The sequence below is a fragment of the Pseudophryne corroboree genome, chromosome 8, assembly GCF_028390025.1.
Source record: "Pseudophryne corroboree isolate aPseCor3 chromosome 8, aPseCor3.hap2, whole genome shotgun sequence".
In the NCBI taxonomy this organism is placed as follows: domain Eukaryota; kingdom Metazoa; phylum Chordata; class Amphibia; order Anura; family Myobatrachidae; genus Pseudophryne; species Pseudophryne corroboree.
This window is the reverse complement of record NC_086451.1, coordinates 295286600-295311997: the sequence shown is the minus strand read 5'-3', so window position 1 is coordinate 295311997 and position 25398 is coordinate 295286600. Positions and strand designations below refer to the sequence as shown.

Below are 25398 nucleotides of genomic sequence, written 5' to 3'. Positions count from 1 at the left end.
GAGCCGCTAATCCCCATGGTCCTGACGGAGTCCCCAGCATCCACTAGGACGTTAGAGAAATACATTTAGCATTTATTATATTTATTATTATTTTCTACTACTATATACAGGTAATTTGCTAACAAGTAAACTGAACACATGTACAAGGCATGAAGTACCTGCATGGCTTATAACCAGATCAGCATTCCTTATGTCTTCTGCAAGGGAGTCCTTGTATCTGAAAACTTCCAGGGTAAATTCAGGTGTATCATAGGACTTTGGTTCTACTGTCCCCCTCCCAATCTGAAGAATAAGTCTGTTGTAGCCCAGGTCTTTTAAAATCTGGAGGAGGAAAGAGTAACATGTTATCAGTGATGAAACAACATCCCTGGATCTTCCCATTTGGAATGTTCAATTCAATGTAATAGGCCCTACACACTTGGCGATTTCACTTAAAGATATGAACGATCTCGTTCATTAATGAACAAGATATCGTTCATATCTTTCAGTGTGTATGCACCAACGATGAACGATGCGCGGCCCCGCGCTCGTTCATCGTTAGTGCCGGCTCGTTTAAACATGCGGGCCAATATGGACAATCTCGTCCATATTAGCATGCAATGCTATGGAGCCGGGTGAAGGGGGAAGTGAAGAAACTTCACTCCCCCCATCACCTCCCCCCAGCCACCTGGTCGCCCGCCAGCCGTATCAGCAGTCGGGCACCTCAGCGGCCACTCGCTAGGTGTGTAGGGCCCATAAGAGCTCTCATTTCTTAATATCCACATAACGTCCTAGGCATTTAACCCACAAAAATGATGTTGTTATCCAACTCCTCTGAAAGCAATAACCATCTAGCTTTATGATACTTAAACATACATAGGCAACAGAAAAGGATGTTGTTCAAGCAGACTGGACTATAAAGAAAAAGGTATAGTAAATTCCATTGAAAAATGTAATTCAGTGTATGCAATTTAAAATTTCTTCATGTTCTACCTAAAGTTTACCATTACCACAAATTAAGGCACGTATCTTCAAATGGGTTGGGTAAGAAATACCGGCAGTCAAAATACCTACGGTCAGAATTTCAACGGATCCCGGCGGGTATACTAACCCCATCCATAGCCCACCCCTCACGCAGCCTAACCCTCCCCCTAATGCCTAACCCTAATACTCATCTGCAGGATCTGTCGCCATTGTGACCATTGGCATTCCGCTGTCTGGATCCCGACTATGGACCCTATTCAGGGTGGATTGCAGATTCTGCTTAAAAGCAGACTCTGCAACCATTTTTATGGCATGCCGGGGACCGCCCAGCATGCTACCCGCTGCCCAGTGGCTGTGACCACATTCTAACTGCAATCCACCAACAAGTAGATTGCAGTCGCAGCAACTGTGAATGCCCCCTCCCTTCGCAGCCTGGCTGCAGACAGGTGCACCGCCACTATTTTCTCCATCAGAATAGCTGCGTGTGACATCACGCAGCTGCCCCAAAAATGGCGTCGAACCGCTCCCCCCGTTTGTAGAGTCCCGCCCCCACAACATCACGTCGCCGCGCCGCAAACGCCTCTGCCTATCAATCAGGCAGAGGTATTCGCAGCCAATGCTGCCGGGACCCGCAGGATGGGACCTGTGCATGGCCATTGGCGCCGCGATGAGAACTGAATGAAGTCCTATATCCCCTTCAAATACAGCTTCAGATCGCTGCAGTTATATCAGTTTGCTGGAAGCCAGGAGCTGGTTTATTTCATTTTGTATTACCTATATGTCTCTTGTAACGCTATCTTGTATCAAATTTGGAAACCTGCACTAAACTGTAGTTACACAAGTGATTGCATGTGTACTTTAAACTAGATGTGATTCACGTCATGATTTTGGAACAGACTACAAAAAAAAAAAAAAAATGGGACCATAGGGGAAGACTTTGCTTAAAACTCAAAGTATACCTAGTGCCTATACACAGTAGAGAGAGGTGTTTGCGGACTTAGGGGGTTATTCAGAGATGGACGCAGATCACTGCATACGCCGCAAGATCTGCATCCATCTCCTCACATGCTGGGGGCCGCGCCGCACAATGCATGGCCACCTAGCATGTGTGGCGCTGCCTCGTGATGTGTCCGCAATTTAATTGCGGACACTTCGAATTAAGGTTGACCCTTGCCAGCGTGTCAGGTCCGCCACCATTTTTTTAATCGGAGCAACTGCATGTGACATCACGCAGCTGCCCCAAAAATGCCCCCAGCACGCCCCCGTTCATCCCGCCACGTGCGCGAAACGCTGTGTCATCACCAGCCGCTGTCAATCACGTTGTGGACGCATCCTTCAGGGATGCGCCCGCAATGTGAATGATGGTGCAGGTGCGATGCAACCGCTGCACGTGTGCAGTTTGCTGGTGTACGGCACACTGCGATGCAGCCGCATTAGCAGGCAAGTCTGAATCAGGCCCTTAACATTAGTATGCGGCTTCTCAATTCTGATCAGTAGTTCAGGGAAACTGAGGCCAAGGAATAGTGTGAACTTCCCAAAATGGTTCCCTTCACAATGTATAGGGAGGAGTTGTTGTTTGTCAATGTCTGTTTGTACAAGACCTTAGAATTGATTAATTTCTGTCAAACAACCAAGCAGACATATAGTAACATAGTATTTGAGGTTGAATAGAGGCAAATTGTCCATCGTGTTCAACCTGTTTTAAGTTGTGATGATTCTACATACTTGCTAAATAATGTTTTATGACTAGTTACCTACTATAACTCATGTTACCCTCGGATTAACCACGTTGACATTTTAAGTATTATAACCTTGGAAAGCTATATAGCATATGGAAAGCTGCACAACTCCCGTAAAATGAGAAACTTTGCATCTACGCAGCTCCAAAATGCTGCAGATCTGAGATGCAATCTACTAGTTACAAAAAATAAACACTGGGGAAAATGTAATTAGAGGAGAGCTGCAGTACGCAGCTTGAGTTGCGCTCGTAATTATGGTAGGTTGATTTCTACTCGCACATCCATCAGCCCAGCTCAAATCATAATGCTGCTAACTTCATTTTACATTTAAAAATCCTACCATTATTCTTTTGATTCAACACACTTTTTTACCTTTTCTATTTTCAATTACCTGTGGGGTTTAACCCACAACTAAATGATCAAGCTGCCTGATTCAATTAGCTCCAGGCACCCCCCGTGCGCTAATCTCCAGCGGCAGGATTTTTGTCCTTGCAGCTTCAGACGTTGTAGGGGAAAAATAAGAATTTACTCACCGGTAATTCTATTTCTCGTAGTCCGTAGTGGATGCTGGGGACTCCGTAAGGACCATGGGGAATAGACGGGCTCCGCAGGAGACTGGGCACACTAAAAGAAAGATTTGGTACTACCTGGTGTGCACTGGCACCTCCCTCTATGCCCCTCCTCCAGACCTCAGTTAGGATACTGTGCCCGGAAGAGCTGACACAATAAGGAAGGATTTTGAATCCCGGGTAAGACTCATACCAGCCACACCAATCACACCGTATAACTCGTGATATTAAACCCAGTTAACAGTATGAAATACAAATGAGCCTCTCAATAGATGGCTCAACAATAACCCTTTAGTTAGGCAATAACTATATACAAGTATTGCAGACAATCCGCACTTGGGATGGGCGCCCAGCATCCACTACGGACTACGAGAAATAGAATTACCGGTGAGTAAATTCTTATTTTCTCTGACGTCCTAGTGGATGCTGGGGACTCCGTAAGGACCATGGGGATTATACCAAAGCTCCCAAACGGGCGGGAGAGTGCGGATGACTCTGCAGCACCGAATGAGAGAACTCAAGGTCCTCCTCAGCCAGGGTATCAAATTTGTAGAATTTAGCAAACGTGTTTGCCCCTGACCAAGTAGCAGCTCGGCAAAGTTGTAAAGCCGAGACCCCTCGGGCAGCCGCCCAAGATGAGCCCACCTTCCCCGTGGAATGGGCTTTCACTGATTTAGGATGCGGCAATCAAGCCGCAGAATGCGCCAGCTGAATTGTGCTACAAATCCAGCGAGCAATAGTCTGCTTAGAAGCAGGAGCACCTATTTTGTTGGGTGCATACAGGATAAAAAGCGAGTCAGTTTTCCTGACTCCAGCCGTCCTGGAAACATAAATTTTCAAGGCCCTGACTACGTCCAGTAACTTGGAATCCTCCAAGTCCTTAGTAGCCGCAGGCACCACAATAGGTTGGTTCAAGTGAAAAGCTGATACCACCTTAGGGAGAAACTGGGGACGAGTCCTCAATTCTGCCCTATCCATATGGAAAATCAGATAAGGGCTTTTACATGACAAAGCCGCCATTTCTGACACACGCCTGGCCGAAGCCAAGGCCAATAACATGACCACTTTCCACGTGAGATATTTGAGATCCACGGTTTTAAGTGGTTCAAACCAATGTGATTTTAGGAAACTCAACACTACATTGAGATCCCAAGGCGCCACAGGAGGCACAAAAGGGGGCTGAATATGAAGCACTCCCTTTACAAAAGTCTGAACTTCAGGCAATGAAGTCAGTTCTTTCTGGAAGAAAATCGACAGAGCCGAAATCTGGACCTTAATGGAACCCAATTTTAGGCCCATAGTCACTCCTGACTGTAGGAAGTGCAGAAAACGACCCAGCTGAAATTCCTCTGTAGGGGCCTTCCTGGCCTCACACCACGCAACATATTTTCGCCAAATGCGGTGATAATGGTTTGCGGTTACTTCTTTCCTGGCTTTTATCAGTGTAGGAATGACTTCCTCCGGAATGCCCTTTTCCTTTAGGATCCGAAATTCAACCGCCATGCCGTCAAACGCAGCCGCGGTAAGTCTTGGAACAGACAGGGCCCCTGCTGTAGCAGATCCTGTCTGAGCGGTAGAGGCCATGGGTCCTCTGATAACATTTCTTGAAGTTCCGGGTACCAAGCTCTTCTTGGCCAATCCGGAACCACGAGTATCGTTCTTACTCCTCGCCTTCTTATTATTCTCAGCACCTTTGGTATGAGGGGCAGAGGAGGGAACACATAGACCGACTGGTACACCCACGGTGTCACTAGAGCGTCCACAGCTATCGCCTGAGGGTCCCTTGACCTGGCGCAATATCTCTTTAGCTTCTTGTTGAGGCGGGACGCCATCATGTCCACTTGTGGCCTTTCCCAGCGGTTTACCAACAGTAGGAAGACTTCTGGATGAAGTCCCCACTCTCCCGGGTGTAGGTCGTGTCTGCTGAGGAAGTCTGCTTCCCAGTTGTCCACTCCCGGAATGAACACTGCTGACATTGCTAGTACGTGATTTTCCGCCCATCGGAGAATCCTTGTGGCTTCTGCCATGGCCACCCTGCTTCTTGTGCCGCCCTGTCGGTTTACATGGGCGACTGCCGTGATGTTGTCTGATTGGATCAGAACCGGCTGGTTTTGAAGCAGGGGCCTTGCCTGACTTAGGGCATTGTAAATGGCCCTCAGTTCCAGAATGTTTATGTGTAGGGACGACTCCTGACTTGACCAAAGTCCCTGGAAATTTCTTCCCTGTTTGACTGCGCCCCAGCCCCGAAGGCTGGCATCCGTGGTCACCAGGACCCAGTCCTGTATGTCGAATCTGCGGCCCACTAGAAGATGAGCACTCTGCAGCCACCACAGTAGAGACACCCTCGTCCTTGGAGACAGGGTTATCAGTTGATGCATCTGAAGATGCGATCCCGACCACTTGTCCAAGAGGTCCCACTGGAAGGTCCTTGCATGGAACCTGCCGAATGGAATTGCTTCGTACGAAGCCACCATTTTTCCCAGGACTCGTGTGCAGTGATGCACCGATACCCGTTTTGGTTTTAGGAGGTCTCTGACTAGAGATGACAGCTCCTTGGCTTTCTCCTGCGGGAGAAACTTTATTCTGTTCTGTGTCCAGAATCATCCCCAGGAACAGTAAGCGTGTGGAAGGAACTAGTTGTGACTTTGGAATGTTTAGAATCCAGCCATGCTGTTGTAGCACTTCCCGAGATAGTGCTACTCCGACCAGTAACTGCTCCCTGGACCTCGCCTTTATTAGGAGATCGTCCAAGTACGGGATAATTAAAACTCCCTTTTTTCGAAGGAGTATCATCATTTCTGCCATTACCTTGGTAAACACCCTCGGTGCCGTGGACAGTCCAAACGGTAGTGTCTGGAATTGGTAATGGCAATCCTGTACCACAAATCTGAGGTACTCCTGGTGAGGAAGGTAAATTGGGACATGCAGGTAAGCATCCTTGATGTCCAGGGATACCATGTAATCCCCCTCGTCCAGGCTTGCAATAACCGCCCTGAGCGATTCCATCTTGAACTTGAATCTTTTTATGTATGTGTTCAAGGATTTCAAATTTAAAATGGGTCTCACCGAACCGTCCGGTTTCGGTACCACAAACAGTGTGGAATAGTAACCCCGTCCTTGTTGAAGTAGGGGTACTTTGACTATCACCTGCTGGGAATACAGCTTGTGAATTGCCTCTAGTACAGCCTCCCTGCCCGAGGGAGTTGTCGGTAAGGCCGATTTGAGGAAACGGCGGGGGGGAGGCGCCTCGAATTCCAGCTTGTACCCCTGAGATACTACTTGAAGGATCCAGGGATCCACCCGTGAGCGAACCCACTGATCGCTGAAATTTTTGAGGCGGCCCCCCACCGTACCTGGCTTTGCCTGTGGAGCCCCACCGTCATGCGGCGGACTTGGAAGAAGCGGGGGAGGACTTTTGTTCCTGGGAACCTGCTGCGTGGTGCAGCTTTTTCCCCCTTCCTCTAGACAGAAAGGACCCGCCTTTTCCCCGCCTGTTTTTCTGGGGTCGAAAGGACTGTACCTGATAATACGGCGCTTTCTTAGGCTGTGAGGGGACATGGGGTAAAAATGCTGACTTCCCAGCTGTTGCTGTGGAAACAAGGTCTGAGAGACCATCCCCGAATAACTCCTCACCCTTATAAGGCAAAACTTCCATGTGCCTTTTAGAATCTGCATCCCCTGTCCACTGCCGAGTCCATAAGCCTCTCCTAGCAGAAATGGACAATGCACTTATTCTAGATGCCAGCCGGCAGATCTCCCTCTGTGCATCTCTCATGTACAAGACTGAGTCTTTTATATGCTCTACGGTTAGCAATATAGTGTCCCTGTCCAGGGTGTCAATATTTTCTGACAGGGAATCTGACCAAGCAGCAGCAGCACTGCACATCCACGCTGAAGCAATAGCTGGTCTCAGTATAACACCAGTGTGTGTATATATAGACTTTAGGATAGCCTCCTGCTTTCTATCAGCAGGTTCCTTTAGGGCGGCCGTATCCGGAGACGGTAGTGCCACCTTTTTAGACAAACGTGTAAGCGCTTTATCCACCCTAGGGGGAGTTTCCCAACGTGACCTATCCTCTGGCGAGAAAGGGAACGCCATTAGTAATTTTTTTGAAATCACCAATTTCTTATCAGGGAAAACCCACGCTTCTTCACACACTTCATTTAATTCTTCAGATGGGGGAAAAACTATTGGTAGTTTCTCTATCGTCCTAGTGGATGCTGGGGTTCCTGAAAGGACCATGGGGAATAGCGGCTCCGCAGGAGACAGGGCACAAAAAGTAAAGCTTTTCCGATCAGGTGGTGTGCACTGGCTCCTCCCCCTATGACCCTCCTCCAGACTCCAGTTAGATTTTTGTGCCCGGCCGAGAAGGGTGCAATCTAGGTGGCTCTCCTAAAGAGCTGCTTAGAGAAAGTTTAGCTAGGTTTTTTATGTTACAGTGATTCCTGCTGGCAACAGGATCACTGCAGCGAGGGACTGAGGGGAGAAGGAGTCAACTCACCTGCGTGCAGGATGGATTGGCTTCTTGGCTACTGGACATCAAGCTCCAGAGGGACGATCACAGGTACAGCCTGGATGGTCACCGGAGCCGCGCCGCCGGCCCCCTTGCAGATGCTGAAGACAGAAGAGGTCCAGAATCGGCGGCTGAAGACTCCTGCAGTCTTCTAAAGGTAGCGCACAGCACTGCAGCTGTGCGCCATTTTCCTCTCAGCACACTTCACACGGCAGTCACTGAGGGTGCAGGGCGCTGGGAGGGGGGCGCCCTGGGAGGCAAATGAGTACCTATAAAGGCTAAAAATACCTCACATATAGCCCTAGAGGCTATATGGAGATATTTAACCCCTGCCTAATTTCTCAAAATAGCGGGAGACGAGCCCGCCGGAAAAGGGGCGGGGCCTATCTCCTCAGCACACGGCGCCATTTCCTCTCACAGCTCCGCTGGTCAGGACGGCTCCCAGGTCTCTCCCCTGCACTGCACTACAGAAACAGGGTAAAACAGAGAGGGGGGGCAAATTTATGGCGATATTTTTATATAACAAAGCAGCTATAGGGGAGCACTTATTATAAGGCTATCCCTGATATATATATAGCGCTTTTGGTGTGTGCTGGCAAACTCTCCCTCTGTCTCCCCAAAGGGCTAGTGGGTCCTGTCTTCATTAGGAGCATTCCCTGTGTGTCTGCTGTGTGTCGGTACGTGTGTGTCGACATGTATGAGGACGATATTGGTGTGGAGGCGGAGCAATTGCCAAATATGGGGATGTCACCTCCTAGGGGGTCGACACCAGAATGGATGCCTTTATTTATGGAACTACGGGATAGTGTCAACACGCTAAAGCAGTCGTTTGACGACATGAGACGGCCGGACAATCAATTAGTGCCTGTCCAGGCGACTCAAACACCGTCAGGGGCTGTGAAACGCCCTTTGCCTCAGTCGGTCGACACAGACCCAGACACAGGCGATGACTCCAGTGGTGACGGTGACGAATCAACCGTATTTTCCAGTAGGGCCACACGTTATATGATTTTGGCAATGAAGGAGGCGTTACATTTAGCTGATACTACAGGTACCACTAAACAGGGTATTATGTGGGGTATGAAAAAACTACCTATAGTTTTTCCTGAATCAGAAGAACTAAATGACGTGTGTAATGAAGCGTGGGTTGCCCCTGATAAAAAGCTGATAATTTCAAAGAAATTATTGGCATTATACCCTTTCCCGCCAGAGGTTAGGGAGCGCTGGGAAACACCTCCTAGGGTGGACAAGGCGCTAACACGCTTATCTAAACAAGTGGCGTTACCCTCTCCTGAGACGGCCGCACTTAAAGATCCATCAGATAGGAGGATGGAAAATATCCAAAAAAGTATATACACACATGCAGGTGTTATACTACGACCAGCTGTAGCAACTGCCTGGATGGGCAGTGCGGGGGTAGTTTGGTCAGAATCCCTGATTGAAAATATTGATACCCTGGACAGGGACAATATTTTACTGTCGTTAGAACAAATAAAGGATGCATTTCTTTATATGCGTGATGCACAGAGGGATATATGCACACTGGCATCACGGGTAAGTGCTATGTCCATTTCGGCCAGAAGAGCTTTATGGACGCGACAGTGGACAGGCGATGCGGATTCAAAACGGCATATGGAAGTTTTGCCGTATAAGGGGGAGGAGTTATTTGGAGTCGGTCTATCAGATTTGGTGGCCACGGCTACAGCCGGGAAATCCACCTTTCTACCTCAAGTCACTCCCCAACAGAAAAAGGCACCGACTTTTCAACCGCAGCCCTTTCGTTCCTTTAAAAATAAGAGAGCAAAGGGCTATTCATATTTGCCACGAGGCAAAGGTCGAGGGAAGGGACAGCAACACGCAGCTCCTTCCCAGGATCAGAAGCCCTCCCCGGCTTCTACAAAAGCCTCAGCATGACGCTGGGGCTTCTCAAGCGGACTCGGGGACGGTGGGCGGTCGTCTCAAAAATTACAGCGCGCAGTGGGCTCACTCGCAAGTAGATCCCTGGATCCTGCAGATAATATCTCAGGGATACAGGTTGGAATTAGAGACAGATCCACCTCGCCGTTTCCTGAGGTCTGCTTTACCAACGTCCCCCTCCGAAAGGGAGACGGTGTTGGAAGCCATTCACAAGCTGTACTCTCAGCAGGTGATAGTCAAGGTACCTCTTCTGCAACAAGGGAAGGGGTATTATTCCACTCTTTTTGTGGTACCGAAGCCGGATGGCTCGGTAAGGCCTATTCTAAATCTGAAGTCCTTGAACCTGTACATAAAGAAGTTCAAGTTCAAAATGGAGTCACTCAGAGCAGTGATAGCGAACCTGGAAGAGGGGGACTTTATGGTATCCTTGGACATCAAGGATGCGTATCTCCACGTTCCAATTTACCCCTCACACCAGGGGTACCTCAGGTTCGTTGTACAAAACTGTCACTATCAGTTTCAGACGCTGCCGTTCGGATTGTCCACGGCACCTCGGATCTTTACAAAGGTAATGGCCGAGATGATGATTCTTCTTCGAAGAAAAGGCGTATTAATTATCCCATACTTGGACGATCTCCTAATAAGGGCGAGGTCCAGAGAACAGCTAGAGATGGGATTAGCACTGTCTCAAGAAGTGCTAAAACAGCACGGGTGGATTCTGAATATTCCAAAATCCCAGTTAATGCCGACAACTCGTCTGCTGTTCCTAGGGATGATTCTGGACACGGTTCAGAAAAAGGTTTTTCTCCCGGAGGAAAAAGCCAAGGAGTTATCCGAGCTTGTCAGGAACCTCCTAAAACCAGGAAAGGTGTCTGTACATCAATGCACAAGAGTCCTGGGAAAAATGGTGGCTTCTTACGAAGCGATTCCATTCGGCAGATTCCACGCAAGAATTTTCCAAAGGGATCTGTTGGACAAATGGTCAGGGTCGCATCTTCAGATGCACCTACGGATAACCCTGTCTCCAAGGACAAGGGTGTCTCTTCTGTGGTGGTTGCAGAGTGCTCATCTATTGGAGGGCCGCAGATTCGGCATACAGGATTGGATCCTGGTGACCACGGACGCCAGCCTGAGAGGCTGGGGAGCAGTCACACAAGGAAGAAACTTCCAGGGAGTATGGACGAGCCTGGAAACGTCTCTTCACATAAACATTCTGGAACTAAGAGCAATATACAATGCTCTAAACCAGGCAGAACCTCTGCTTCAGGGAAAACCGGTATTGATCCAGTCGGACAACATCACGGCAGTCGCCCATGTGAACAGACAGGGCGGCACAAGAAGCAGGAGGGCAATGGCAGAAGCTGCAAGGATTCTTCGCTGGGCAGAGAATCATGTGATAGCACTGTCAGCAGTGTTCATCCCGGGAGTGGACAACTGGGAAGCAGACTTCCTCAGCAGACACGATCTTCACCCGGGAGAGTGGGGACTTCATCCAGAAGTCTTCCACATGCTGGTAACCCGTTGGGAAAGACCAATGGTGGACATGATGGCGTCTCGCCTCAACAAAAAACTGGACAGGTATTGCGCCAGGTCAAGAGATCCGCAGGCAATAGCTGTGGACGCGCTGGTAACGCCTTGGGTGTACCAGTCGGTGTATGTGTTTCCTCCTCTGCCTCTCATACCAAAAGTATTGAGAATTATACGGCAAAGAGGCGTAAGAACGATACTAGTGGTTCCGGATTGGCCAAGGAGGACTTGGTACCCGGAACTTCAAGAGATGATCACGGAAGATCCGTGGCCTCTACCTCTAAGGAGGGACTTGCTTCAGCAGGGTCCCTGTCTGTTTCAAGACTTACCGCGGCTGCGTTTGACGGCATGGCGGTTGAACGCCGGATCCTAAAGGAAAGAGGCATGCCGGAAGAAGTCATTCCTACTTTGATTAAAGCAAGGAAGGAAGTAACCGTGCAACATTATCACCGAATTTGGCGAAAATATGTTGCGTGGTGCGAAGATCGGAGTGCTCCGACGGAGGAATTTCAACTGGGTCGATTCCTACATTTCCTGCAATCAGGATTGTCAATGGGTCTCAAATTGGGATCTATTAAGGTTCAAATTTCGGCCCTGTCGATTTTCTTTCAAAAAGAATTGGCTTCAGTCCCTGAAGTCCAGACCTTTGTTAAGGGAGTGCTGCATATACAGCCTCCTGTGGTGCCTCCAGTGGCACCGTGGGATCTAAATGTGGTTTTGGACTTCCTAAAATCTCATTGGTTTGAACCACTAAAAAAGGTGGATTTGAAATATCTCACATGGAAAGTGACCATGCTTCTAGCCCTGGCTTCTGCCAGGAGAGTGTCAGAATTGGCAGCTTTATCTTACAAAAGCCCATATCTGATTTTCCATTCGGACAGGGCAGAACTGCGGACTCGTCCGCATTTTCTCCCTAAGGTGGTGTCAGCATTTCATCTGAACCAGCCTATTGTAGTGCCTGCGGCTACAAGTGACTTGGAGGACTCCAAGTTACTGGACGTTGTCAGAGCATTAAAAATATATATTGCAAGGACAGCTGGAGTCAGAAAATCTGACTCGTTGTTTATATTGTATGCACCCAACAAGATGGGTGCTCCTGCGTCTAAGCAGACGATTGCTCGTTGGATCTGTAGCACAATCCAACTTGCACATTCTGTGGCAGGCTTGCCACAGCCTAAATCTGTAAAGGCCCACTCCACAAGGAAGGTGGGCTCATCTTGGGCGGCTGCCCGAGGGGTCTCGGCATTACAACTTTGCCGAGCAGCTACGTGGTCAGGGGAGAACACGTTTGTAAAATTTTACAAATTTGATACTCTGGCTAAGGAGGACCTGGAGTTCTCTCATTCGGTGCTGCAGAGTCATCCGCACTCTCCCGCCCGTTTGGGAGCTTTGGTATAATCCCCATGGTCCTTTCAGGAACCCCAGCATCCACTAGGACGATAGAGAAAATAAGATTTTACTTACCGATAAATCTATTTCTCGGAGTCCGTAGTGGATGCTGGGCGCCCATCCCAAGTGCGGATTATCTGCATAAATTGTACATAGTTATTGTTAACTAATTCGGGTTATTGTTGAAGGAAGCCATCTTTCAGAGGCTCCGCTGTTATCATACTGTTAACTGGGTTTAGATCACAAGTTGTACGGTGTGATTGGTGTGGCTGGTATGAGTCTTACCCGGGATTCAAAATCCTCCCTTATTGTGTACGCTCGTCCGGGCACAGTACCTAACTGGAGTCTGGAGGAGGGTCATAGGGGGAGGAGCCAGTGCACACCACCTGATCGGAAAAGCTTTACTTTTTGTGCCCTGTCTCCTGTGGAGCCGCTATTCCCCATGGTCCTTTCAGGAACCCCAGCATCCACTACGGACTCCGAGAAATAGATTTATCGGTAAGTAAAAATAAGAATTTACTTACCGATAATTCTATTTCTCGGAGTCCGTAGTGGATGCTGGGGTTCCTGAAAGGACCATGGGGAATAGCGGCTCCGCAGGAGACAGGGCACAAAAAAGTAAAGCTTTACTAGGTCAGGTGGTGTGCACTGGCTCCTCCCCCCATGACCCTCCTCCAGACTCCAGTTAGGTACTGTGCCCGGACGAGCATACACAATAAGGGAGGCATTTTGAATCCCGGGTAAGACTCATACCAGCCACACCAATCACACCGTACAACTTGTGATCTAAACCCAGTTAACAGTATGACAACAGAAAGGGCCTCTTAAAGATGGCTCCTTAACAATAACCCGAATTAGTTAACAATAACTATGTACAAGTATTGCAGATAATCCGCACTTGGGATGGGCGCCCAGCATCCACTACGGACTCCGAGAAATAGAATTATCGGTAAGTAAATTCTTATTTTCTCTATCGTCCTAAGTGGATGCTGGGGTTCCTGAAAGGACCATGGGGATTATACCAAAGCTCCCAAACGGGCGGGAGAGTGCGGATGACTCTGCAGCACCGAATGAGAGAACTCCAGGTCCTCCTTTGCCAGGGTATCAAATTTGTAAAATTTTACAAACGTGTTCTCCCCCGACCACGTAGCTGCTCGGCAGAGTTGTAATGCCGAGACCCCTCGGGCAGCCGCCCAAGATGAGCCCACCTTCCTTGTGGAGTGGGCTTTTACAGTTTTAGGCTGTGGCAGGCCTGCCACAGAATGTGCAAGTTGAATTGTGTTACAAATCCAACGAGCAATCGACTGCTTAGAAGCAGGTGCGCCCAACTTGTTGGGTGCATACAATATAAACAGCGAGTCAGATTTTCTGACTCCAGCCGTCCTTGCAATGTATATTTTTAAGGCTCTGACAACGTCCAACAACTTGGAGTCCTCCAAGTCGCTAGTGGCCGCAGGCACCACAATAGGTTGGTTCAGATGAAATGCTGATACCACTTTAGGGAGAAAATGCGGACGAGTCCGCAGTTCTGCCCTATCCGAATGGAAGATTAGATAAGGACTTTTATAAGATAAAGCCGCCAATTCAGATACTCTCCTGGCAGAGGCCAGGGCTAGTAACATAGTCACTTTCAATGTGAGATATTTCAAATCCACCTTTTTCAATGGTTCAAACCAATGGGATTTGAGGAAATCTAAAACTACATTTAGATCCCACGGTGCCACCGGAGGCACCACAGGAGGCTGTATATGCAGTACTCCCTTGACAAAAGTCTGGACCTCAGGGACAGAGGCCAATTCTTTTTGGAAGAATATTGACAGGGCCGAAATTTGAACCTTAATGGATCCCAATTTGAGACCCATAGATAATCCTGATTGCAGGAAATGTAGGAAACGACCCAGTTGGAATTCCTCCGTCGGAACCTTCCGATCCTCGCACCACGCTACATATTTTCGCCAAATGCGGTGATAATGTTTCACGGTGACTTCCTTCCGTGCCTTAATCAAGGTAGGAATGACTTCTTCTGGAATGCCTTTCCCTTTTAGGATCTGGCGTTCAACCGCCATGCCGTCAAACGCAGCCGCGGTAAGTCTTGAAAAAGACAGGGACCCTGCTGTAGCAGGTCCCTTCTCAGAGGTAGAGGCCACGGTTCGTCCGTGAGCATCTCTTGAAGTTCCGGATACCAAGTCCTTCTCGGCCAATCCGGAACCACTAGTATTGTTCTTACTCTTCTTTGCCGTATGATCTTCAATACCTTTGGTATGAGCGGCAGAGGAGGAAACACATACACTGACTGGTACACCCAAGGAGTTACCAGTGCGTCCACAGCTATTGCCTGTGGATCTCTTGACCTGGCGCAATATTTGTCCAGTTTCTTGTTGAGGCGAGACGCCATCATGTCTACAATTGGTCTTTCCCAACGGTCTATTAACATGTTGAAGACTTCTGGATGTAGACCCCACTCTCCCGGATGAAGATCGTGTCTGCTGAGGAAGTCTGCTTCCCAGTTGTCCACGCCCGGGATGAACACTGCTGACAGTGCTATCACGTGATTCTCCGCCCAGCGAAGAATCTTGGCAGCTTCTGCCATTGCACTCCTGCTTCTTGTGCCGCCCTGCCTGTTTACATGGGCGACCGCCGTGATGTTGTCCGACTGAATCAACACCGGCTTTCCTTGCAGGAGAAGTTCCGCCTGGCTTAGAGCATTGTAGATTGCTCTTAGTTCCAGAATGTTTATGTGAAGAGACTTTTCCAGACTCGTCCATACTCCCTGGAAGTTTCTTCCTTGTGTGACTGCTCCCCAGCCTCTCAGGCTGGCGTCCGTGGTCACCAGGATCCAATCCTGAATGCCGAATCTGCGGCCTTCTAATAGGTGAGCCTTCTGCAACCACCACAGAAGTGACACCCTTGTCTTTGGTGACAGGGTTATTCGCAGGTGCATCTGCAGATGCGACCCTGACCATTTGTCCAACAGATCCCTTTGGAATATTCTTGCATGGAATCTGCCGAATGGAATTGCTTCGTAAGAAGCCACCATTTTTCCCAGGACTCTTGTGCATTGATGTACTGACACTTTTCCTGGTTTTAGGAGGTTCCTGACCAGATCGGATAACTCCTTGGCTTTTTCCTCTGGAAGGAAAACCTTTTTCTGAACCGTGTCCAGAATCATTCCTAGGAACAGCAGACGAGTTGTCGGGATTAAATGGGATTTTGGAATATTCAGAATCCACCCGTGTTGTCTTAGCACCTCTTGAGATAGTGCTAAAGCTGTCTCCAGCTGTTCTCTGGACCTTGCCCTTATTAGGAGATCGTCCAAGTATGGGATAACTAATACGCCTTTTCTTCGAAGAAGAATCATCATCTCGGCCATTACCTTGGTAAAGACCCGAGGCGCCGTGGACAATCCGAACGGCAGCGTCTGAAACTGATAGTGACAGTTTTGAACAATGAACCTGAGGTACCCCTGGTGTGCGGGGTAAATCGGAACGTGTAGATACGCATCCTTGATGTCCAAGGATACCATAAAGTCCCCTTCTTCCAGGTTCGCTATCACTGCTCTGAGTGACTCCATCTTGAACTTGAACTTTTTTATGTAGAGGTTCAAGGACTTCAGATTTAGAATAGGCCTTACCGAGCCATCCGGCTTCGGTACCACAAATAGAGTGGAATAATACCCCTTTCCTTGTTGTAATAGGGGTACTTTGACTATCACCTGCTGAGCGTACAGCTTGTGAATGGCTTCCAACACCCTCTCCCTTTCGGAAGAGACGGTTGGTAAGGCAGACTTCAGGAAACGATGAGGAGGATCCGTCTCTAATTCCAACCTGTACCCCTGAGATATTATCTGCAGGATCCAGGGGTCTACCTGCGAGTGAGCCCACTGCGCGCTGTAATTTTTGAGACGGCCCCCCACTGTCCCCGAGTCCGCTTGAGAGGCCCCAGCGTCATGCTGAGGTTTTTGCAGGAGCCGGGGAGGGCTTCTGTTCCTGGGAAGGAGCTGCCTGTTGGTGTCTCTTCCCTCTTCCTCTGCCTCGTGGCAGGTACGACAAGCCCTTTGCTCTCTTATTTTTGTAGGAGCGAAAAGGCTGCGGTTGAAAGGTCGGTGCCTTTCTCTGTTGGGGAGTGACTTGAGGTAAAAAAGTGGATTTCCCGGCAGTAGCCGTGGCCACCAAGTCTGATAGACCAACTCCAAATAACTCCTCCCCTTTATACGGCAAAACCTCCATGTGACGTTTTGAATCCGCATCGCCTGTCCACTGTCGTGTCCATAAGGCTCTTCTGGCTGAAATGGACATAGCACTCACCCGAGATGCCAGTGTGCAAATATCCCTCTGTGCATCACGCATATAGATAAATGCATCCTTTATTTGTTCTAACGACAGTAAAACATTGTCCCTATCTAGGGTATCAATATTTTCAATCAGGGATTCTGACCAAACTACTCCAGCACTGCACATCCAGGCAGTTGCTATAGCTGGTCGTAGTATAACACCTGCATGTGTGTATATATTCTTTTGAATAACTTCCATCTTTCTATCTGATGGATCCTTAAGTGCGGCCGTCTCAGGAGAGGGTAACGCCACTTGTTTGGATAAGCGTGTGAGCGCCTTGTCCACCTTAGGGGGTGTTTCCCAGCGCGCCCTAACCTCTGGCGGGAAAGGGTATAATGCCAATAACTTTTTTGAAATTATCAACTTTTTATCAGGAGCAACCCACGCTTCATCACACACGTCATTTAATTCTTCTGATTCAGGAAAAACTGTTTGTAGTTTTTTCACACCATACATAATACCCTGTTTTACGGTATCTGTAGTATCAGCTAAATGTAACGTCTCCTTCATTGCCAAAATCATATAACGTGTGGCCCTACTGGAAAATACGTTTGAATTTCTACCGTCGTCACTGGAATCAGTGCCCGTGTCTGGGTCTGTGTCGACCGACTGAGGCAAAGGGCGTTTTACAGCCCCTGACGGTGTTTGAGGCGCCTGGACAGGCATTAATTGATTGTCCGGCCGCCTCATGTCCTCAACTGACTGTTTAAGGGAAGATAAACCATCACGTAATTCCACAAATAAAGGCATCCATTCTGGTGTCGACCCCCTGGGGGGTGACATCTGCATATTTGGCAATTGCTCCGCCTCCACACCAATATCGTCCTCATACATGTCGACACCACGTACCGACACACACCGCAAACTCACAGGGAATGCTCTAATGAAGACAGGACCCACTAGCCCTTTTGGGGAGACAGAGGGAGAGTCTGCCAGCACACACCACAAAGCGCTATATATACAAGGGATATCCTTATATTAAGTGCTCCCTTATAGCTGCTTTAATATATATATATATATAGCCATTAATGTGCCCCCCCTCTCTGTTTTACCCTGTTTCTGTAGTGCAGTGCAGGGGAGAGACCTGGGAGCCGTTCTGACCAGCGGAGCTGTGACAGAAAATGGCGCCGTGTGCTGAGGAGATAGGCCCCGCCCCTTTTTCGGCGGGTTCTTCTCCCGCTATTTTTCCAGTCAGGCAGGGGTTAAATATCTCCATATAGCCCCTATGGGCTATATGTGAGGTATTTTTAGCCTTGTATAAGGTTTATATTTGCCTCTCAGAGCGCCCCCCCCCAGCGCTCTGCACCCTCAGTGACTGCCCAGTGAAGTGTGCTGAGAGGAAAATGGCGCACAGCTGCAGTGCTGTGCGCTACCTTATGAAGACTGAGGAGTCTTCAGCCGCCGGTTTCCGGACCTCTTCACGCTTCAGCATCTGCAAGGGGGTCGGCGGCGCGGCTCCGGGACCGGACTCCACGGCTGGGCCTGTGTTCGATCCCTCTGGAGCTAATGGTGTCCAGTAGCCAAGCAGCAAATCCACTCTGCATGCAGGTGAGTTTACTACTTTCCCCCTAAGTCCCACGTTGCAGTGATCCTGTTGCCAGCAGGACTCACTGTAAAGAAAAAAACCTAAACTAAACTTTCTCTAAGCAGCTCTTTAGGAGAGCCACCTAGATTGCACCCTTCTCGTTCGGGCACAAAATCTAACTGGAGTCTGGAGGAGGGTCATGGGGGGAGGAGCCAGTGCACACCACCTGACCTAGTAAAGCTTTACTTTTTTGTGCCCTGTCTCCTGCGGAGCCGCTATTCCCCATGGTCCTTTCAGGAACCCCAGCATCCACTACGGACTCCGAGAAATAGAATTATCGGTAAGTAAATTCTTATTTTTACTTACCGATAAATCTATTTCTCGGAGTCCGTAGTGGATGCTGGGGTTCCTGAAAGGACCATGGGGAATAGCGGCTCCACAGGAGACAGGGCACAAAAAGTAAAGCTTTTCCGATCAGGTGGTGTGCACTGGCTCCTCCCCCTATGACCCTCCTCCAGACTCCAGTTAGATTTTGTGCCCGAACGAGAAGGGTGCAATCTAGGTGGCTCTCCTAAAGAGCTGCTTAGAGAAAGTTTAGCTAGGTTTTTTATGTTACAGTGATTCCTGCTGGCAACAGGATCACTGCAGCGAGGGACTGAGGGGAGAAGGAGTCAACTCACCTGCGTGCAGGATGGATTGGCTTCTTGGCTACTGGACATCAAGCTCCAGAGGGACGATCACAGGTACAGCCTGGATGGTCACCGGAGCCGCGCCGCCGGCCCCCTTGCAGATGCTGAAGACAGAAGAGGTCCAGAATCGGCGGCTGAAGACTCCTGCAGTCTTCTAAAGGTAGCGCACAGCACTGCAGCTGTGCGCCATTTTCCTCTCAGCACACTTCACACGGCAGTCACTGAGGGTGCAGGGCGCTGGGAGGGGGGCGCCCTGGGAGGCAAATGAGTACCTATAAAGGCTAAAAATACCTCACATATAGCCCTAGAGGCTATATGGAGATATTTAACCCCTGCCTAATTTCTCAAAATAGCGGGAGACGAGCCCGCCGGAAAAGGGGCGGGGCCTATCTCCTCAGCACACGGCGCCATTTCCTCTCACAGCTCCGCTGGTCAGGACGGCTCCCAGGTCTCTCCCCTGCACTGCACTACAGAAACAGGGTAAAACAGAGAGGGGGGGCAAATTTATGGCGATATTTTTATATAACAAAGCAGCTATAGGGGAGCACTTATTATAAGGCTATCCCTGATATATATATAGCGCTTTTGGTGTGTGCTGGCAAACTCTCCCTCTGTCTCCCCAAAGGGCTAGTGGGTCCTGTCTTCATTAGGAGCATTCCCTGTGTGTCTGCTGTGTGTCGGTACGTGTGTGTCGACATGTATGAGGACGATATTGGTGTGGAGGCGGAGCAATTGCCAAATATGGGGATGTCACCTCCTAGGGGGTCGACACCAGAATGGATGCCTTTATTTATGGAACTACGGGATAGTGTCAACACGCTAAAGCAGTCGTTTGACGACATGAGACGGCCGGACAATCAATTAGTGCCTGTCCAGGCGACTCAAACACCGTCAGGGGCTGTGAAACGCCCTTTGCCTCAGTCGGTCGACACAGACCCAGACACAGGCGATGACTCCAGTGGTGACGGTGACGAATCAACCGTATTTTCCAGTAGGGCCACACGTTATATGATTTTGGCAATGAAGGAGGCGTTACATTTAGCTGATACTACAGGTACCACTAAACAGGGTATTATGTGGGGTATGAAAAAACTACCTATAGTTTTTCCTGAATCAGAAGAACTAAATGACGTGTGTAATGAAGCGTGGGTTGCCCCTGATAAAAAGCTGATAATTTCAAAGAAATTATTGGCATTATACCCTTTCCCGCCAGAGGTTAGGGAGCGCTGGGAAACACCTCCTAGGGTGGACAAGGCGCTAACACGCTTATCTAAACAAGTGGCGTTACCCTCTCCTGAGACGGCCGCACTTAAAGATCCATCAGATAGGAGGATGGAAAATATCCAAAAAAGTATATACACACATGCAGGTGTTATACTACGACCAGCTGTAGCAACTGCCTGGATGGGCAGTGCGGGGGTAGTTTGGTCAGAATCCCTGATTGAAAATATTGATACCCTGGACAGGGACAATATTTTACTGTCGTTAGAACAAATAAAGGATGCATTTCTTTATATGCGTGATGCACAGAGGGATATATGCACACTGGCATCACGGGTAAGTGCTATGTCCATTTCGGCCAGAAGAGCTTTATGGACGCGACAGTGGACAGGCGATGCGGATTCAAAACGGCATATGGAAGTTTTGCCGTATAAGGGGGAGGAGTTATTTGGAGTCGGTCTATCAGATTTGGTGGCCACGGCTACAGCCGGGAAATCCACCTTTCTACCTCAAGTCACTCCCCAACAGAAAAAGGCACCGACTTTTCAACCGCAGCCCTTTCGTTCCTTTAAAAATAAGAGAGCAAAGGGCTATTCATATTTGCCACGAGGCAAAGGTCGAGGGAAGGGACAGCAACACGCAGCTCCTTCCCAGGATCAGAAGCCCTCCCCGGCTTCTACAAAAGCCTCAGCATGACGCTGGGGCTTCTCAAGCGGACTCGGGGACGGTGGGCGGTCGTCTCAAAAATTACAGCGCGCAGTGGGCTCACTCGCAAGTAGATCCCTGGATCCTGCAGATAATATCTCAGGGATACAGGTTGGAATTAGAGACAGATCCACCTCGCCGTTTCCTGAGGTCTGCTTTACCAACGTCCCCCTCCGAAAGGGAGACGGTGTTGGAAGCCATTCACAAGCTGTACTCTCAGCAGGTGATAGTCAAGGTACCTCTTCTGCAACAAGGGAAGGGGTATTATTCCACTCTTTTTGTGGTACCGAAGCCGGATGGCTCGGTAAGGCCTATTCTAAATCTGAAGTCCTTGAACCTGTACATAAAGAAGTTCAAGTTCAAAATGGAGTCACTCAGAGCAGTGATAGCGAACCTGGAAGAGGGGGACTTTATGGTATCCTTGGACATCAAGGATGCGTATCTCCACGTTCCAATTTACCCCTCACACCAGGGGTACCTCAGGTTCGTTGTACAAAACTGTCACTATCAGTTTCAGACGCTGCCGTTCGGATTGTCCACGGCACCTCGGATCTTTACAAAGGTAATGGCCGAGATGATGATTCTTCTTCGAAGAAAAGGCGTATTAATTATCCCATACTTGGACGATCTCCTAATAAGGGCGAGGTCCAGAGAACAGCTAGAGATGGGATTAGCACTGTCTCAAGAAGTGCTAAAACAGCACGGGTGGATTCTGAATATTCCAAAATCCCAGTTAATGCCGACAACTCGTCTGCTGTTCCTAGGGATGATTCTGGACACGGTTCAGAAAAAGGTTTTTCTCCCGGAGGAAAAAGCCAAGGAGTTATCCGAGCTTGTCAGGAACCTCCTAAAACCAGGAAAGGTGTCTGTACATCAATGCACAAGAGTCCTGGGAAAAATGGTGGCTTCTTACGAAGCGATTCCATTCGGCAGATTCCACGCAAGAATTTTCCAAAGGGATCTGTTGGACAAATGGTCAGGGTCGCATCTTCAGATGCACCTACGGATAACCCTGTCTCCAAGGACAAGGGTGTCTCTTCTGTGGTGGTTGCAGAGTGCTCATCTATTGGAGGGCCGCAGATTCGGCATACAGGATTGGATCCTGGTGACCACGGACGCCAGCCTGAGAGGCTGGGGAGCAGTCACACAAGGAAGAAACTTCCAGGGAGTATGGACGAGCCTGGAAACGTCTCTTCACATAAACATTCTGGAACTAAGAGCAATATACAATGCTCTAAACCAGGCAGAACCTCTGCTTCAGGGAAAACCGGTATTGATCCAGTCGGACAACATCACGGCAGTCGCCCATGTGAACAGACAGGGCGGCACAAGAAGCAGGAGGGCAATGGCAGAAGCTGCAAGGATTCTTCGCTGGGCAGAGAATCATGTGATAGCACTGTCAGCAGTGTTCATCCCGGGAGTGGACAACTGGGAAGCAGACTTCCTCAGCAGACACGATCTTCACCCGGGAGAGTGGGGACTTCATCCAGAAGTCTTCCACATGCTGGTAACCCGTTGGGAAAGACCAATGGTGGACATGATGGCGTCTCGCCTCAACAAAAAACTGGACAGGTATTGCGCCAGGTCAAGAGATCCGCAGGCAATAGCTGTGGACGCGCTGGTAACGCCTTGGGTGTACCAGTCGGTGTATGTGTTTCCTCCTCTGCCTCTCATACCAAAAGTATTGAGAATTATACGGCAAAGAGGCGTAAGAACGATACTAGTGGTTCCGGATTGGCCAAGGAGGACTTGGTACCCGGAACTTCAAGAGATGATCACGGAAGATCCGTGGCCTCTACCTCTAAGGAGGGACTTGCTTCAGCAGGGTCCCTGTCTGTTTCAAGACTTACCGCGGCTGCGTTTGACGGCATGGCGGTTGAACGCCGGATCCTAAAGGAAAGAGGCATGCCGGAAGAAGTCATTCCTACTTTGATTAAAGCAAGGAAGGAAGTAACCGTGCAACATTATCACCGAATTTGGCGAAAATATGTTGCGTGGTGTGAAGATCGGAGTGCTCCGACGGAGGAATTTCAACTGGGTCGATTCCTACATTTCCTGCAATCAGGATTGTCAATGGGTCTCAAATTGGGATCTATTAAGGTTCAAATTTCGGCCCTGTCGATTTTCTTTCAAAAAGAATTGGCTTCAGTCCCTGAAGTCCAGACCTTTGTTAAGGGAGTGCTGCATATACAGCCTCCTGTGGTGCCTCCAGTGGCACCGTGGGATCTAAATGTGGTTTTGGACTTCCTAAAATCTCATTGGTTTGAACCACTAAAAAAGGTGGATTTGAAATATCTCACATGGAAAGTGACCATGCTTCTAGCCCTGGCTTCTGCCAGGAGAGTGTCAGAATTGGCAGCTTTATCTTACAAAAGCCCATATCTGATTTTCCATTCGGACAGGGCAGAACTGCGGACTCGTCCGCATTTTCTCCCTAAGGTGGTGTCAGCATTTCATCTGAACCAGCCTATTGTAGTGCCTGCGGCTACAAGTGACTTGGAGGACTCCAAGTTACTGGACGTTGTCAGAGCATTAAAAATATATATTGCAAGGACAGCTGGAGTCAGAAAATCTGACTCGTTGTTTATATTGTATGCACCCAACAAGATGGGTGCTCCTGCGTCTAAGCAGACGATTGCTCGTTGGATCTGTAGCACAATCCAACTTGCACATTCTGTGGCAGGCTTGCCACAGCCTAAATCTGTAAAGGCCCACTCCACAAGGAAGGTGGGCTCATCTTGGGCGGCTGCCCGAGGGGTCTCGGCATTACAACTTTGCCGAGCAGCTACGTGGTCAGGGGAGAACACGTTTGTAAAATTTTACAAATTTGATACTCTGGCTAAGGAGGACCTGGAGTTCTCTCATTCGGTGCTGCAGAGTCATCCGCACTCTCCCGCCCGTTTGGGAGCTTTGGTATAATCCCCATGGTCCTTTCAGGAACCCCAGCATCCACTAGGACGATAGAGAAAATAAGATTTTACTTACCGATAAATCTATTTCTCGGAGTCCGTAGTGGATGCTGGGCGCCCATCCCAAGTGCGGATTATCTGCATAAATTGTACATAGTTATTGTTAACTAATTCGGGTTATTGTTGAAGGAAGCCATCTTTCAGAGGCTCCGCTGTTATCATACTGTTAACTGGGTTTAGATCACAAGTTGTACGGTGTGATTGGTGTGGCTGGTATGAGTCTTACCCGGGATTCAAAATCCTCCCTTATTGTGTACGCTCGTCCGGGCACAGTACCTAACTGGAGTCTGGAGGAGGGTCATAGGGGGAGGAGCCAGTGCACACCACCTGATCGGAAAAGCTTTACTTTTTGTGCCCTGTCTCCTGTGGAGCCGCTATTCCCCATGGTCCTTTCAGGAACCCCAGCATCCACTACGGACTCCGAGAAATAGATTTATCGGTAAGTAAAATCTTATTTTTTTCACCCCAAACATAATACCCTTTTTTGAGGTACCTGGGTTTATATCAGAAAGGTGTAAAACCTCTTTCATTGCCTCAATCATGCCACGAATGGCCCTAGTGGACATTAAATTTGACTCATCGTCGTCGACACTGGTATCAGTATCTGTGTCGACATCTGTGTCTGCCATCTGAGGTAGTGGGCGTTTTAGAGCCCCTGATGGTCTTTGAATTGCCTGGGCAGGCACGAGCTGAGAAGCCGGCTGTCCCGCATTTGGCATGTCGTCAAATTTTTTATGTAAGGAGTCGACACTTGCACGTAATTCCTTCCATAAGTCCATCCACTCAGGTGTCTGCCCCGCAGGGGGTGACATCACATTTATAGGCATCTGCTCCGCCTCCACATAAGTCTCCTCATCAAACATGTCGACACAGCCGTACCGACACACCGCACACACACACAGGGAATGCTCTTAAAGGAGACAGGACCCCACAAAAGCCCTTTGGGGAGACAGAGAGAGAGTATGCCAGCACACACCAGAGCGCTATATAATGCAGGGACTAACTGAATTATGTCCCCTATAGCTGCTATAATATTTACTGCGCCTCAAATCTGTGCCCCCCCTCTCTTTTTTACCCTTTTCTGTAGTGTAGACTGCAGGGGAGAGTCAGGGAGCTTCCTTCCAGCGGAACTGTGAGGGAGAAATGGCGCCAGTGTGCTGAGGGAGATGGCTCCGCCCCTTTTTCGGCTGACTTTTCTCCCGCTTTTTTCTGTATTCTGGCAGGGGTAATTACCACATATATAGCCTCTGGGGCTATATATTGTGGATATTTTGCCAGCCAAGGTGATATTATTGCTGCTCAGGGCGCCCCCCCCCCCCCAGCGCCCTGCACCCTCAGTG

General features: G+C 49.0%; 1 protein-coding gene across 1 annotated transcript in view; it reads right to left on the bottom strand.

Annotated features, from left to right (window-relative positions):
- Positions 1–25398, bottom strand: part of LOC134948998 (UDP-N-acetylglucosamine transferase subunit ALG13 homolog) — a 93206-nt gene that overhangs the window by 65248 nt on the left and 2560 nt on the right. Inside the window, exon 2 of the mRNA XM_063937326.1 lies at positions 159–321. Within this exon, the coding sequence (XP_063793396.1) occupies positions 159–321 (163 nt within the window). The remainder of the gene's footprint in view (positions 1–158; positions 322–25398) is intronic.